Genomic DNA, 13,858 nt, shown 5'->3' with positions numbered 1-13,858 from the left:
CGCGGGCGGGGGCGGGGGCGGGGCCGGGGCGGGCGGGCTCGATGGCGGCGGCCGAGGCTGCGCACACGTGGCTCCTCCTCCCTCGGGCTGCGGGAGCTGCGGGTGCGCGACAGGCACCGGCACCGGCACCGGCATGGGCGTGCATGTGGAGACCATCGCCCCCGGCGACGGTGAGCCGCGGCGCGCCCTTCCCTGCTCTCTCCCTCCCGTCCTCCCCGTCCCTCCTTGCCCTCCGCGCCAGGCTCGGCCCCGCCGCGGGTCTCGGCGCGGGCGGCGGTTGGGCTGACGGTGTGTGTCTCCCCGCAGGACGGACGTTCCCCAAGCGCGGCCAGACGTGCGTGGTGCATTACACGGGTGAGTGCCGCCGGCCGCGGGGCCCGCAGGGCGCGGCTGCCCCCGCCGCCGCCGCCGCCGCACACACGGCCCGGCCCGGCCACCCGCAGAGCCGATGGGCGCCGGGGGTGCCCCACACACCCCCCGGGCCCCGCCTGGCTGAGCGGTCCGGATGGGCCGCGGCCCTTCGCGGGGGGAGGCTTGGCCCGTCCCGAGGGGCAGGAGGGCTGGCTCGGGGGCTGCTGTGTCCTGGAGGGAGGAGCGGCTGTGGAAGGGAAGGGGGGCCCCGGCCGTGCCCCGCGGAGGCCTCGGTGCTCCCCGTGGGAGCCGTTGCTCTCGCTGCCCCGTCTGTGGAGGGGCCCTTTCCCACCCGCGTCCGGCCCTAGTTTGGAGGGTGCACCCAGGCACGGCCCCCCATGCCCCGGCCAGCGCCCAGGGGGTCCCTGGGGGTCCCGGGGCAGCCCAGGCCGGGTTGAGAGCCCCCACACTGGGTGTTTCCATGGGACACGGCAGTGGGGCAGACCCCTGGAAGCTTTGGGGTTCATAGTGTGGGAGCAGAGCCCCCCTTGGCAGAGATCCCCGTGCTCCCCATCCATCCCCACGCCCCCAGCCCCTCCTCCGTGGTGGGGGTGACACCGGGGGTGCCTGTGGGGCAGACACAGCCCCACAGCCCACGCTGGGTGGTTTTGGGGCAGCGTGGGGCACCGGTCCCACGGGGGAACCCCGGTGTGGGTAACACGAGGTGCTGTTTAGGGTTCACGCGTAGTGTTTTGCTGAGGGGCCGCCCCGACTGCTGGGGAAGGTTTTGCTCTGCACCGGCTCCTCCAGGAGTGTTCTGTGAGCTCAGCGGGGGAAGAAACCAACCTTGGGACCCCAAAAAATGCTTTGGGGGTCTTGTCAGCCACCCTTCAAACAGCTCTGGCTCGTCATGGTGGTGGCTGGGCTCCAGGGTGAAAACAAGTCGACCCATTTCTGGCCGTTTCTGCTAATAACCGCTTCCCACCCTCGCCCGTGGTGGGGTCTGGGGGTGCCCCTCTCTGTAGAGCAGGGCCCGGGCGGGAGGCTTCAGCAGGCATCCAACCCATCTGCTTCTCCTCCATCTCCCCCCTCGTCCATCCCATTTCCTCGTCAGGAGAGAGAGGAAGCAGCTCGGTCTGCCCCGGCCACCCCGTTTCCTCCGCCGGTGGAAGAACAAAGAGAGGCTGGCAGGCAGTCAAGTGGCTCCCGGTGGGCCAGCGCAGCCTCCTGCCGGCTCCCGGCCGTGGCTCTCCCCTCCCGCCCTGCTCCAGCCCCTGCCGTGGCCATCCCATCCCATCCCATCCCATCCCATCCCATCCCCACGTCCCGGGGCTGTCCGTCCGACCTGCCCCATCGCAGCCTCCCCAGCAGCAGCGAGCTGCTGTGCTGTGCGTGGGAGCGCTTCCCTCATTTCCTTTTTGGTGTTTGTTTGTTATTATTGTCTCCTTTTGTCCTTTATCCTCCCCCTCTCCCCAGTTCCCTTTGCAGGCAGCCCCTGCCCCCGCCTCGGCACGCAGCAGCAATCCAACACCTTCTGTCCGGGCCCTGCCGAGGCTGCAGCGGCTCGTGGCCAGCGGCAGGAGCCTCCCATTGCCCGGTGCCGTTACCTTCCCTCGCCCATCCCAGAGTGGTGCCGGTGCAGGAGGTGCTGTGCTCCCGTGTCAGCTCCGTGCCCAGCTGCCCTTCGCCCTGGGAGATGGTCGCTGGGCTGGGATGGCCGAGGTGGAGGCGTGTGGTGGGAGCTGGACCCTTTCCCCCTCCCTCAGTCCCTGCTCTTTGTGGGAGGACATGGCTGCAGGGAGCTGGCGCCGCGTCCCAAACGGCCTTTGATGTGAGATCTGCTACAAAGGGCTCTTCAGGAAAGCTCAAACCAGGGCTGAAGCTCCCCACTGTGCTGGGGACGGCTCCCAGTGACTGGCATGGGGTGGGAGGGCTGTGTAGGAGCCTGTGGATGGGGAAGGGGGTGCGAGCAGGAGACCCCAAGTTGCCCAGAGCACCGCCAGGGCTGGGTGTTGCTGCTGTGCCAGGGTGGTTGCCCTAGGGGCTGCCACACACAGCACCAGGCAACCAAGATGTTCCCTACTCAGGTGTGACTGCAATGGGTAGCTTGTGGGAGCTCGGTGCCTTCTCCCCAAAGCACCCCTTCCCTTCCTGTGCTGGGGGTCCTCTCTCCTGCCAGACAAATGGTGGATGAGCCCCCTCCCATGTCCAGCTCTGGGGTGGGCTGGGGGATGGGAAGCACTGCTGAGGGGCAGCTCCAGGCCTGGGATCTAAAGCATGTGGCAGAGTTTGCTGGTGGAGGCAGGGTTTAAGCTCAGCTGGGCAGCCCTGGCTTGATGCAGGGGGGTTGGAAGGTGCCAGGTATCCCAGGGCCTTGGGGAAGGGTTTCCCATCCTGTCCCTTCCTCAGGTGCCTGCCCCACTGCTCCCATCTCTGTGTCTCTCCCAGCCCTCCTTGGGAAGCCAACTCTGTGCAGGAGCCCCTGATCAGCACCCCAGGCCAGAAGGGATGGAGGGGGGCATCCAGCAAACCCCCAAGCCTGCAGGTTTCTCTTAGGGGCTGCTCCAGCCCAGCTCTCCCCAGCCTCTGCCCGCCCTGGGAACTGCAGCCAAGAGGCACATTGCATCTCCTGGCTGCTGCTGCCAAGTGTGGCAGAGACCTGGCAGGGCCATGCTGCCCACCTGGAGCTGGGGCTGCTCTGCACAGCCCCCTGCTCTGCCCAGGGCTCCTCCTCATGGGGCTGGGGGTGGCAAGCAGGGAGCTGGGGTGTGCCAGAGGCTGGCTGCTGCTCCTGGGCTCTGGTGAGGCAGCTGCTTTTGCCAGAGGATGCTTCGCCTCTGTAATAGCTTTAAGATCTCGTTATCTCCTCGCTGGGGGCTGGCAGGGATGAGGAAATGGTTGCTCATACTTGTCCAGGGCTGGAGAAATCTCCTGGGAGCCTCTCAGGCAGAGGAAGTGCCTGAGATGAGGATGCTGGTTCTGAAGCACCAGAGCCTCTTTGTTTTCCCTGCTGGTGTGATGGGGTGTGAGGCAGCCCCAGGCTGGGAAGCAGGGACAAGCTCTTGTGTCACCTTCCCCATCCCGGGCCAGGGATGGATCCCCCCCAGGCTGCAGCAGCCAGCTGAGTCCGTTCATCCCTCCCTCCTTCAACCAGGACACTGCTGGCCCCAGAATGCTTCCTGAGGCTAGATTTGGGCAGGTGAGGTTGGCAGCGGGGGTGGGCAGTGCTATCCACTGCTGAGCCAGATCTGCAGCATCCCCTGTGCCACTGTTGGAGCCCTTTTGTTCCCCTGGCACCTCTGCAGGCAGCGGCTGCACCACGAGCATCCCTTGGGACCCTGGGGCAGGGCTTGGCCCCGGGGTTTCTCCTCTGTGGGTGCCTCAGGTACAAGGGTGGCACCACGAGCCCTCCTGTCTGTCCTCCTGCAGCCACCCTGTAGCTCACTGTGGGGCCTGAGGGCTCTGAGCTGAGCTGAGGGTCAGCTGGGGTGGTGGCCAGGCCTCCCCCGTGGCCCTGCTGCCAGTGCTGGTGGGCAGCCAGCACCAGGAGCGGTGCCAGGCAGGGCTGGGAGCACGTTCAGCCACGGCAGCTTTATCCTGGAAGGAGGAAATGAATAAAAGACACCCTCCAGATGTACTATTCCAGAGTGCAGGGCCACAGCACGACCAGCTGAGCTGATGCTCAAAGCCCTGGAGAGAGGATTTCTGCCTTCTGGGAAACGAAACGCTTGACCTGACTCTGAGGGAAAGGTGGGCTGCCAGCCCCCCACCCCAGCACCTTCCCACAGCCCACAGGCTCAGTGCCCGCTGCCTCTGCCAAGGTGACGTGTTTGTGCCCATCCCCTGGTGCTGCTCAGCAGCTCCCGTGGCCGTGTGGCCGGCTCTGCCCAGCAGGGCTCGGGTGCCCGGCGCCATCCCTGGCACAGGCGCGGTTCCTCTGCGCCCCGGGCGGTGCCTGGGGGAAGGGAAATCACTGTGCCCCACACACAGCTCAGAGAGGATGGTTTTTTCCAGACTATTAGAGCAGTTTCCAGCCAGGAAAATGGGGGTTTTTTTGTGTGTGTTTTGGTAAGTGAGAGGCATTTGGGGAGAGTTTGATCCTGCTCTTGTACAGGGTGGTACCGCAGCACCAGAGCTGCCTTATAGGAGCACAAACCCTGCTGCCCCGTGAAGCTGCTGCTCCTATAAGGCAGCTCTGGCTCTGAGATTCCCCAAGAAGGTCAGGCCAGGAGGGGAGGGGAGGAAATTCCTCCTTTGCTCTTGTTGGGCAGTTATATTTAGCCTCGCTCAGCCCTCACCGTGCGCCGGAGGGGCTGCTCCAGCACCTCTGCTGCCTCTGTGTGTGTCCTCATTCCTGGGGCTGGGAGGGATTTGGCTGGAGATCAGCTGGGCACGGGGAGGGCTGGAGGCCAGTGGCAGCTGAGCTGGGGCACAGGAGCCCTGCCTCTGGGAGCAGGAGGATGGAAGCCTGCCCATGGCAAGGAGCGGGAGGTGCGTTTGCTGGTGGGATGGGAAGCGCCAGGCCTCATCCTGCTGCCTCCGAAGCGGCTGGCAGTGGTGCTCTGAGGTGGGCACTGTCCCCCCCACCATCTGCTCCGCTCAGCTGTGCTCTGTCCCAGCCCAGAGGAATGCAAAGCAGCCAGGAGCAGTCCTGCCCAGCCCCCAGGGCGGGGATTTCCCCTCCAGGTCCCGTGCAGGCGCTTCCCTGGGGTGAAAGAGGCTGGGCCCGAGGAACATCTTTGACTCAGAGGCACAGGAGCCGTGCCAGGGGTGTCACACGGGCTGTGTCACCCTGGGCTCCCTCCCTCTCTCCCCAGGTATGCTGGAGGACGGGAAGAAGTTTGATTCCTCCCGCGACAGGAACAAGCCGTTCAAGTTCGTGATGGGCAAGCAGGAGGTGATCCGCGGCTGGGAGGAAGGAGTCGCTCAGGTGCCCCCTGTAGCTCCTTCCTTCTCATCCTTGATTTGATTTGACTTGCAGCCTGGCTGCTGGGAGCTGAGGGTGTGAATATCACCTTGTGCATCGCCACCTGCCAGACAGCGGGAGCGGAGCAGGGCCAGGCCCCAGCAACACTCGCGGCCCCGGCGGTGACTCAGCGCTGACATTTCTCCCTGAGTCAGCTCTGGGGGAGCTCTGGTACCTCCTGCTCCCAGCTGAGACAGCCCAGGGGGATGCTGGTGGGCACAGGCATAGGATCACAGAGCCATTTGGGTTGGAAAAGCCCTTCAAGCTTCTGGAGTGCACCCCCTCACCCTGCCCAGCCCAGCACTGACCCTCAGCACCTCAGCTCCACAGCTTTGGGATCCCTCCAGGGCTGGGCACTGCCCCAGCTCCCTGGGCAGCCTGGCACAGGGCTGACACCCCTCTCAGGGAAACAGCTCTCAGCCTCCTCCAGGCTGAGCACCCCAATTCCCTCAGCCCCTCCCCAGCACCCTTGTGCTCCAGCCCCTTCCCCAGCTCTGCTGCCCAACTCCAGCCCCTCACTGTCCCTGTGGCAGTGAGTCAGGTGCCCAGCACTGAGCACAGCCCTGGAGCTGCAGCCTCCCCAGGGCCCAGCACAGGGGACAGTCACCCCTCCCATGGGGCTTTTGTCTCCAAAGAGACCAGCCCCATGTGCCAGTGGGGACATGAGGCAGCGTGGCACAAGGGTGCCTGTGGCTGGAGGGATTGGCCTGGCATTCCCTGCCTTCACCTTTGTGAAGCTCTTTCAGGCCCTGCTCCTTCTCCAGGCCCTGCTCCTTCTCCAGCCCATGCTGCCCACCTTTCCTTCTTCCTGCTCCTCTTCTGGCCCCTCCATTTTGTCCATCCCAATGGTGGGAAAGCAAACAGAGACAGGCCTGTGTCCCTGTCACCCAGTGCTTGTGCTCCTCTCCTGACAGCCCTGTGTCTCTTCCCCTGCCCTAGATGAGCGTTGGTCAGAGGGCAAAGATGACCATCTCCCCAGATTACGCCTACGGCTCTACCGGCCACCCAGGGATCATCCCACCGAATGCCACCCTCATTTTTGACGTGGAGCTGATGAAATTGGAGTGACCCAGCCCAGCTCCCTGCCCTGGGGTAAGGAGGGGAGTGGCTGCTGGCAGCCAGCAGGGTGGGCTCAAAGCTCCCATCCCTGGTCTCGGGACGGTGTGGGAGGGGGGATGGAGGTGGCAGTTTCTGGCTGTGGGTAGAAGTTGCTCTCAGGAGGTTGGTGGGCTGGGGGTCACTGTGGTACAAGTTCCCAGCCTGGCAGAGCTGATCCATGCCACAGAGGCATTGGCAGCGCTGCCTGACCGTGCCTTGTGTCCCTTGTGTTGCTGTGGGGCTCGGCTGTCCGCTCCTCCTCATGCCCCTCTTGCTGCTGCTGTGTGTGGGCAGGATGGGGCTGAGCTCAGGGGTCTGTAGGTCCCAGGGTGTGCTCAGGATGGGTCTGTGCTCCCTGCTGGAACTGGCACTTGGCTCTGCTCCGAGCCAAGGGGCAGCTGGTGACACGGGGTGGCTTTGTCACACCACCTCTGCCGTCTCCTCTCTCCCCCAGGTTTGGCACATGGAGGAATCCAGAATCTCAGCTTCAAGAAGAGTGCACATGACTTTGTATGGAGCTTTTCCTGATAGTCCACAACACTCATTGTATAACCTTACACCTTGATTGAATGCCTTTGGTCACTAAGCTTTGCGTCTGACTCTTCCTCCTCGTATCGTGTTTTTATGTCTTTTTAAACTACACACCACAAACCTCAACTCTTCCTGGGGCAAGTCCTTCAGCTGCTTTTTGTTCCAGGTGTAGATGACGTTTTTCCAGTGGCACACAGATGGGCTACCCTTAGACAGGAGTCATTTGAACAGAAGGAAGCCTGTTAGTTACTCATGCTGGTGCAGATCTCTTGTGATGGTTTCAAACCAGGAGCTGCTGCTGCAGAAGCTGTGGCAGAGCGAGGCTGTGGAGGCTGAATGATGTGGAGAGCATAGTGCTAGGAGTTGTGTGTAGGTGCCCTGCCCAGCAGTGAGGGAGCAGCAGGGCCCAGACCTGCTCCCCAAGGAGCCTCTGGGGTTATTTCAGGGGAGGGGGAAGCTGCTCTGCCCCTGCTTCCCTCTGCCGTGCCCTGCTGCCCCCTCCTGCTCCCACAGGCACCCAGATGGTTTCCATCAGAGCTCCACCACACCCTGGCAGTTCAGTAGCTGACGTGAGCTTGCTGTAAAGGAAAAGGCAAACAGCAGATAAGGGCAGGGTGCTGTGTCCAGGGGAGGTGGTGGGGCTGGGAAGGGAGAGTCAGCTCCCCCCTCCCTGCAAAGGGAACCTCCAGGCCCCGCCGTCCCTGCTCTGAGCTCACCTCCCCTTCTGTCCCACCGCCTGATGCTGGTCATCGCCGCTTGCCTGGGCTCACACCACGTGTAGCTTCCCTGCTGCTGTCCTGGCCCTGCCCCCCGGCCCCTCCCAGCCCTGCCTGCGGATCTGCTCAGAGGAATTGCTGCCCTTCACTTCCCCCTGCAGAGAGGTTTCCATCCACTTTTATTACTGCAATAAAAATGCTTTATGCTGGCTTTTCTCAGCACTGTGTCTTGGAGGTTCTTCCCCTCGCCTGTCTGCTACTCAGCACAGAGGGTGCTGTGCTGGGATCACAGGGTGCTGTCAGTGATGTGCTGGACTTGTGAGGTGCTGTGCTGGGCTCACAGGGTGCTCTGCTGGGCTTGTGGGGTGTTTTGGGTACCATGCTGGCTCATAGGCTGCCGTGGGTGATGTGCTCATGGGGTGTTGTGGGTGCTGTGCCAGCTCACAGGGTGCTGTGCATTCCATACTGGCTTGCAGGGTGCTGTGGATGCCATCCAGGGCTCATAGGATGCTGTGAGTGCCATGCAGGGCTTGTGTGGTGCTGTGGATGCTATGCTGGGCTTGCAGGGTGCTGTAGGTGCCACAGTGGCTTGTGGAGTGCTGTGCCAGGGTGCTATGCTGGCTCATGGGGTGCTATGGGTGCCATGCTGGTCTTGCAGGGTGCTGTAGGTGCCCCAGTGGCTTGTGTGGTGCTGTGGGTGACATGCCAGGGTGCTGTGCCTGCTCCCAGGGTGCTGTGGCAGCAGTAGGGGCAGCCTCGGGCTGTGCTGACTGGCTTTGGCATGAGGCTCTGGGGCTGGCTGCCTGGGGCTGGCTGTGGGGAGGTGATGGTTCCTTGCTGGTGTCTCTAATTAATTGCCTTCCCAGAACCTATTCAGCATCTCAGCGTTGTGGCTGTGACTCAGCCTGGACTGGGAGTGTGAAGGGCACTCGGGCACCTCCTCCTGGGGTCCCTCTGTCCGGAGCAGCACAGTGACCCGGCTCCATGCAGGTCTGGTGGCCTCTGTGGTGGCTGGACGTGGGTGACATGGCACGTGCCACAGCTGCTCTTCGCCGGCCAGGTCACCACAGCCCTGAAAAGCCTGGTGGGGGTTATTTTTGGGTGCTTTTCTCAGTGATTCCCCCCAGTTTTGCTGCTGCAGCTCAGCCCTTTGCCAGGGCAGGTGGTGAACGCTGCGTGGCTCACTGTGAGGCGCTGCCCAGCCCTGGCTCCTCTGGCCCAGCCTTTGCTCCCTTTGCCGCAGTCAGTGGGGCAGCCTCGATCGATAAGGCAGCAGGTTCCAGCTGCCCAGTGAGGCCTTGGGAGCAAAGTTTGTGTTTAAAGGGGCTGGGGAAGGTGCTGGAGGGAGCAGGAGCTGCTCTGCCGCCAGGGCTGCCCTTGGGAGCTCGCCCAGGGTGCTGTGGGGTCGAGGCCAGGCTCTGCAGGCACTGGCACTGCCCTTCATTGCTGCTCAATTAGGCAGAACAGGAGCTGCTGAGGCACCAGCATCACCCACTGCCCTCTGCTGCTGCCACTGCCAGGCGGAAGCTCCTGGCACTGTGCGCTTGCTCTTCCTGCAAAGCTTTTGGCTTTAATTATTAACCAGTGCCAGGCTGTGCCAGGCTGTGCCACGGCCACCTGGACACATTCCTGTGCCCCCTAAGCGAGGGGAACCTGCTTTAACAGGGGCTGGGGCTGGGGGAGCTCTGCAGTGCCCTGCCAGCCCCCAACACTCATGGATTCTGTGATCCCGGGGATTCCCCTGGCAGTGGGATGCCCCTGGCAGTGGGATGCCCCTGGCAGTGGGATGTCCATGGCACTGGGATGTCCCTGGCACTGGGATGCCCCTGGCACTGGGATGCCCCTGCCTACCCCATGCCCTGGCTCAGGTGAGCTTGACACTCATTTTTTCCAGCTGCAGCATGGGACTGCACGGGGCTATCCCTGCTGGCACGTGCCCCAGCCGAGGGCTGGCAGGGTGTGGGACACGGCACCACGGTGACAGCCGCGTCAGCCCCACGCGCCGGGCAGAGCCGTCAGCCGCTGCCTGTCGCCCACACAGGGCTGCTCTGCACCCACAGCCCTGCTCCTGGGCCAAGCTCTGTGCCCTTGTGCTCACACAGAGGGAGGGGGCACAGTCCCATTCCTGCCCCCCCAGGGTGCCCGATCCCCCTGAAAGCCATCCCCCTCCTAACCCCTGTCCCCATCCCTGCAGGGGTAGGGTCCTGCACAGCTGTGGTTTCACCTTCCTCTTCCTCACCTGTGCCCTACCTGGCAGGGGTGTTGGTCAGCTGAGGCTGCCTGGCCCCTCCCTGGGCTGGGCATGGCTATAAAACCCCAGGGCTGGGCAGAGGAGGAACAAGGAGCCAGGAGCTGTTGGCAGGTGAGTCCAAGGGTGACAAGGATGAGCTCTGGGGTCTTGCCTGTGCTGGGGTCTTGCTTGTCTGGGGATGCTGCTGCTGTCTCTGAGCTGTGTGAGGGATCCTGCCTGGTTCCCACAGGGCTTGGAGCTGGCTCTGGATTTGATCCTCATGCCCCAGGATTTGGATGATGCATTTTGGGGCACACGATGCCGTAGGGTAGGGCTGGGTGGTGCAGCCTTGCTATGGGCACAGTGTGAGGTGTGCTGGGGGGCAGAGGGGGCTGCTGGGGGGCAGAGGGGGCTGCAAGGAGCTGCTGGAGGGGCTGTTCCCTTGGGATACCCCAGTCCCGTGTCTGCAGTGGCCCCGCTGGGCTCGGGGAGCTGCCAGCTGAGCCATCCCGGGCTCTTGGTATGTTGCTGCCGGGAAGTGATGGAGGTGGTGGCCCCGGTGACACGGCTCTGAGTCACACCTGAGGCCTCAGGTGACAGCCCATCTCGGGCACCCAGAGCCAGGGATGCTCAGGGAGAGCCACTCCATCCCTGAACCACCCCGTCCTGTCCCCAGGCACAGCAGCAGCAATGGCAACGCTCTACCCATCCTTGGAGGACATGAAGGGCCACCAGATCCTGCAGGTCAGTGTCAGGGCTGTGGGGAGGGGTGGATGAGCAGGTCCTGATGGGTCTCTGTGGGATTTTGCCCTGAGCAGACACCCCATGTCTCGGCAGGCACAGGCAGCAGCCGGGGTGAGGACCCCTCCCACCACCATGGTCACTGAGAAGCCAAAACTCCCCACGGGCACCGGTAACGTGGGTTGGGATCAGCTCTCCCTGGCGAGGGGCTGCCTGGGGGGGAGCGATCCCACCTGACAGGGGGTTGTAGTGAGATGGGAGTCAGTCTCTGCTCCTCAGTAATGAACAACAGGACAAGGGGAAACAAGCTCAAGCTGCCCCGGGGGAGGTTGAGGTTGGAGCTGAGGCAGAGCTGTTTCCCTGAGAGGGGTGTCAGCCCCTGTGCCAGGCTGCCCAGGGAGCTGGGGCAGTGCCCAGCCCTGGAGGGATCCCAAAGCCGTGGGGCTGAGGTGCTGAGGCTGTGGGTCAGTGCTGGGCTGGGCAGGCTGGGACTGCAGGAGCTTAAAAGGTCTTTCCCAACCCAAATGTGATTCTGTGACTCCCGGTGCAGGAGGGCTCAGCTGAAACCCTCCTCAGCCTGGTGCAGGGGGATGGGGAAGGCTTTGGGGGCTTCTTTCCTACAGCCCACAGCCTCGGGGGGCTCTGTGGGGGTGGCAACGGCTGCGCTTTGGACACCCCACGAGCTGAGGCCGCCCTCGGTGTGTCCCACAGAGCCGCCCGCGCTCTACCCCAACCTGGCCGAGCTGCAGAACTACATGGGGCTGGCGCTGTCCAGCGAGGAGATCCAGAAGAACCTGCTCCCAGAAGGCAGCACCGTAGGTGTCCGGGCCCGGGGGTCACACATCGCGCTCCCCCTGCGTGGGCTTCCCCCCGTGCCCCAGCACCGCGGCTGACAGGGGCCACATCCTGCCCGGGGGAAGGGCGCAGCATCCCCCCTCCGGCGCCGCCGTGTGCTGACCCCCGGCTCCACCGCAGGCCCTGACCCCCGCCGGGCCCTCCCCGGGCCGGCTGGTGGCCCCCCTGAGCGGGAACAACGCGGGGCTGCGGCGGGCAGAGATCAGGCCGGGCGTGCGGGAGATCCACCTGTGCAAGGACGAGCGCGGCAAGACGGGGCTGCAGCTCAAAAACGTCGACCAGGTGAGTGGCGGGGGCTGGCGCGGGGGCCGGCGCGGGGCTGGCGCGGGGGCCGGCGCGGGGGCTGCCCGTGCCGTGCCGTGCCGTGCCGCGGAGCTGCCGCGCCACCGCCGCTGCCGCGTCCCCAGGGCATCTTCGTGCAGCTGGTGAAGGCCAACTCGCCGGCGGCGCTGGTGGGGCTGCGCTTCGGCGACCAGATCCTGCAGCTGGACGGCAAGAACTGCGCGGGCTGGAGCAGCGACAAGGCGCAGCGGGCGCTCAGGAAGGCGTCCCCCGAGAAAATCGTCATGGTGGTGCGGGACAGGTGAGCGGGGGGCGGCGCCGGGGCCGGGGCCGGGGCCGGGGCTGGGACTGGGGCTGATCCCTTTCCCCACGCAGACCCTTCCAGCGCACCGTCACCCTGCACAAGGACAGCACCGGCCACATCGGCGTCGTGGTGAAGAAGGGCAAGATCGTGTCGCTGGCCAAGGACAGCTCAGCCGCCCGCAACGGGCTCCTCACCCACCACTGCATCTGCGAGGTCAACGGCCAGAACGTCATCGGCATGAAGGTGGGGGCTGTGCTCGGCTTCGGGGGGGTGTCAGGATCCGGCCCTGGGAGCCCGAGGGGATGCTGACCCCCTGCTCTCTCCCTCCCGCAGGATAAGCAGCTCACAGAGGTGCTGGCGGGGGCTGGGGACGTGGTCACGCTCACCATCATCCCCAGCGTCATCTACGAGCACATGGTCAAACGGTGAGAGCACGGGGCCCTGGGGCCCGCCCCTACCTCACTGTGCCCCCACGGGACCCCCTCCCCTGAGGGGTCCCTGGGGCTCCCCCTGAGAGTTCCCATCCCTGTGCCCAGGCTCTCGTCGGGGCTGGTGAAGTCGAGCATGGACCACTCCATCCCTGACCTCTGAGGCCGGCACTGCTGAAGGGGACCTCCACAGCATCCCCAAAAGAGGCTGGTTTATGTTTATGGTTTTGCTGGATTTGATGATCTTCAAGGTCTTTTCCAACCAAAGTGATTCTCTGATCCCAAAACCCCTCATCCCTGGAGGCTGGTGGCTGCTGGGTGGCGGTGGGACACACACCACCAGCCTCTGTTGTCTCCCATGTCCGTCCCCCCCAGCCCTCTCCTCCCTCTCCTCAGCAGGGCTGGGGTACATCCTGGGGTCCCCACACCCCACCCTGTCCCTGCTGGGGCTGTCCCCGCTCGGGGCAGACACCACAGGCTGCCTCCAGCCAAAGCAGACACAGACCCAGCGCCGTTTATTACATCCACCACAGAGCGAGTACAGGAGCGGGGAAACAAGACCAAGGGGGGTTACAGCTGGTTCAGTTCTGTATTGAAAAAATATATTGTATGGATTTGTCTTTCAAATATAATCGTTACATTTATTTCTTGGCAAAGCTTTGGAGAGTCTAACAGACGTGTACACAGATCCACAAACACATTGCACGAGAGGCCACCGTCCCGGCACGGCTCAGCCCCCGGGGGCCATCCCAGCGCCCACCTCGGCGTCCCCCAGCACGGGCACGGCCAGGGGAGCATTGCCAGAGCCCCCACGGGCTGTGGAGGGGGGTGGAGGGAGGAAACACCGTCAGTTCAAGTCACAAAGAAGCCACAGACATTCAAGGGGTGGGAGCAGCCAGAGCAGCCCCGAGGCCTGAGGGAGCCCCGTGCCCGGCCTCGCCAGCCCGGCTGAGCAACCATCAATCAGTCGTCAAACATCAATCGTCGCTGTCTTTGCTTGTCAAGGAAACAACAAAAGAAAAAGGCATTTTTCTGGAGGCCACCAGCACAGAGGGGATTCCCCTGGGCAGCTCCAGGGTGGGATCATGGGCATCACCACAGCCAAAAGCCCAGGAGCCGAGCCGGGGCTGCTCCATGGGGCTGAGAGATGCCCCCCTCAGCAACACAGCTTCAGTCTGTGCCGAAACAAAAAGTGAACATAGTGCAAAGCAAAGGGAAGGAGGGCACGAGGCTCCCTCACTCAGCAGCACAGGAGCCCCAGCCCAGCTCCGTCCCGCTGCGGGGAGGGGGCTGAAGAGGGGCCGGGGGGGTGCAGGAGGGCACCGTCCCACTGCCAGGGGAGGATGGACACCGAAG

The 13,858-nt window shown here is 64.0% G+C and overlaps 2 protein-coding genes across 3 annotated transcripts in view; both read left to right on the top strand.

The window, feature by feature from the left end:
* The first annotated feature begins 47 nt into the window (after positions 1–47).
* LOC104561730 (peptidyl-prolyl cis-trans isomerase FKBP1A) overlaps positions 48–13,858 on the top strand; it is a 93,407-nt gene continuing 79,596 nt past the window's right edge. Inside the window, exons 1-5 of one of the 2 annotated variants that reach the window (XM_062008968.1) lie at positions 61–170; positions 307–354; positions 5,169–5,281; positions 6,257–6,409; positions 6,870–7,001. In XM_062008968.1, the coding sequence (XP_061864952.1) occupies positions 134–170; positions 307–354; positions 5,169–5,281; positions 6,257–6,385 (327 nt within the window). In that variant the 5' untranslated portion in view covers positions 61–133 and the 3' untranslated portion in view covers positions 6,386–6,409; positions 6,870–7,001. Of the gene's footprint in view, positions 171–306; positions 357–5,168; positions 5,282–6,256; positions 6,410–6,869; positions 7,002–13,858 lie in introns of those variants that run through there. The other variant, XM_062008967.1, reaches the window with a different exon arrangement.
* Positions 9,049–13,107, top strand: SDCBP2 (syndecan binding protein 2). Its single transcript, XM_062008970.1, has 9 exons — positions 9,049–10,024; positions 10,569–10,636; positions 10,730–10,805; positions 11,345–11,448; positions 11,609–11,770; positions 11,896–12,071; positions 12,146–12,317; positions 12,408–12,499; positions 12,611–13,107. Exons 2-9 carry the CDS (start codon positions 10,583–10,585, stop codon positions 12,663–12,665), a joined length of 891 nt encoding a protein of 296 aa, XP_061864954.1. The 5' UTR covers positions 9,049–10,024; positions 10,569–10,582; the 3' UTR covers positions 12,666–13,107.

Source organism: Colius striatus, chromosome 16, assembly GCF_028858725.1.
Source record: "Colius striatus isolate bColStr4 chromosome 16, bColStr4.1.hap1, whole genome shotgun sequence".
Classification (NCBI taxonomy): Eukaryota; Metazoa; Chordata; class Aves; order Coliiformes; family Coliidae; genus Colius; species Colius striatus.
The sequence above is the reverse complement of the archived record's forward strand: the minus strand, read 5'-3'. Positions and strand labels throughout refer to the sequence as shown.

Excerpts from the sequence above, each read along its gene's own strand:
- SDCBP2 (XM_062008970.1), top strand. The coding sequence starts at position 10,583 with ATGGCAACGCTCTACCCATCCTTGGAGGACATGAAGGGCCACCAGATC. Across the intron at positions 12,072-12,145 it reads GTCATGGTGGTGCGGGACAG|ACCCTTCCAGCGCACCGTCA; the intron begins GTGAGCGGGGGG and ends TTCCCCACGCAG. Across the intron at positions 12,318-12,407 it reads AGAACGTCATCGGCATGAAG|GATAAGCAGCTCACAGAGGT; the intron begins GTGGGGGCTGTG and ends TCCCTCCCGCAG.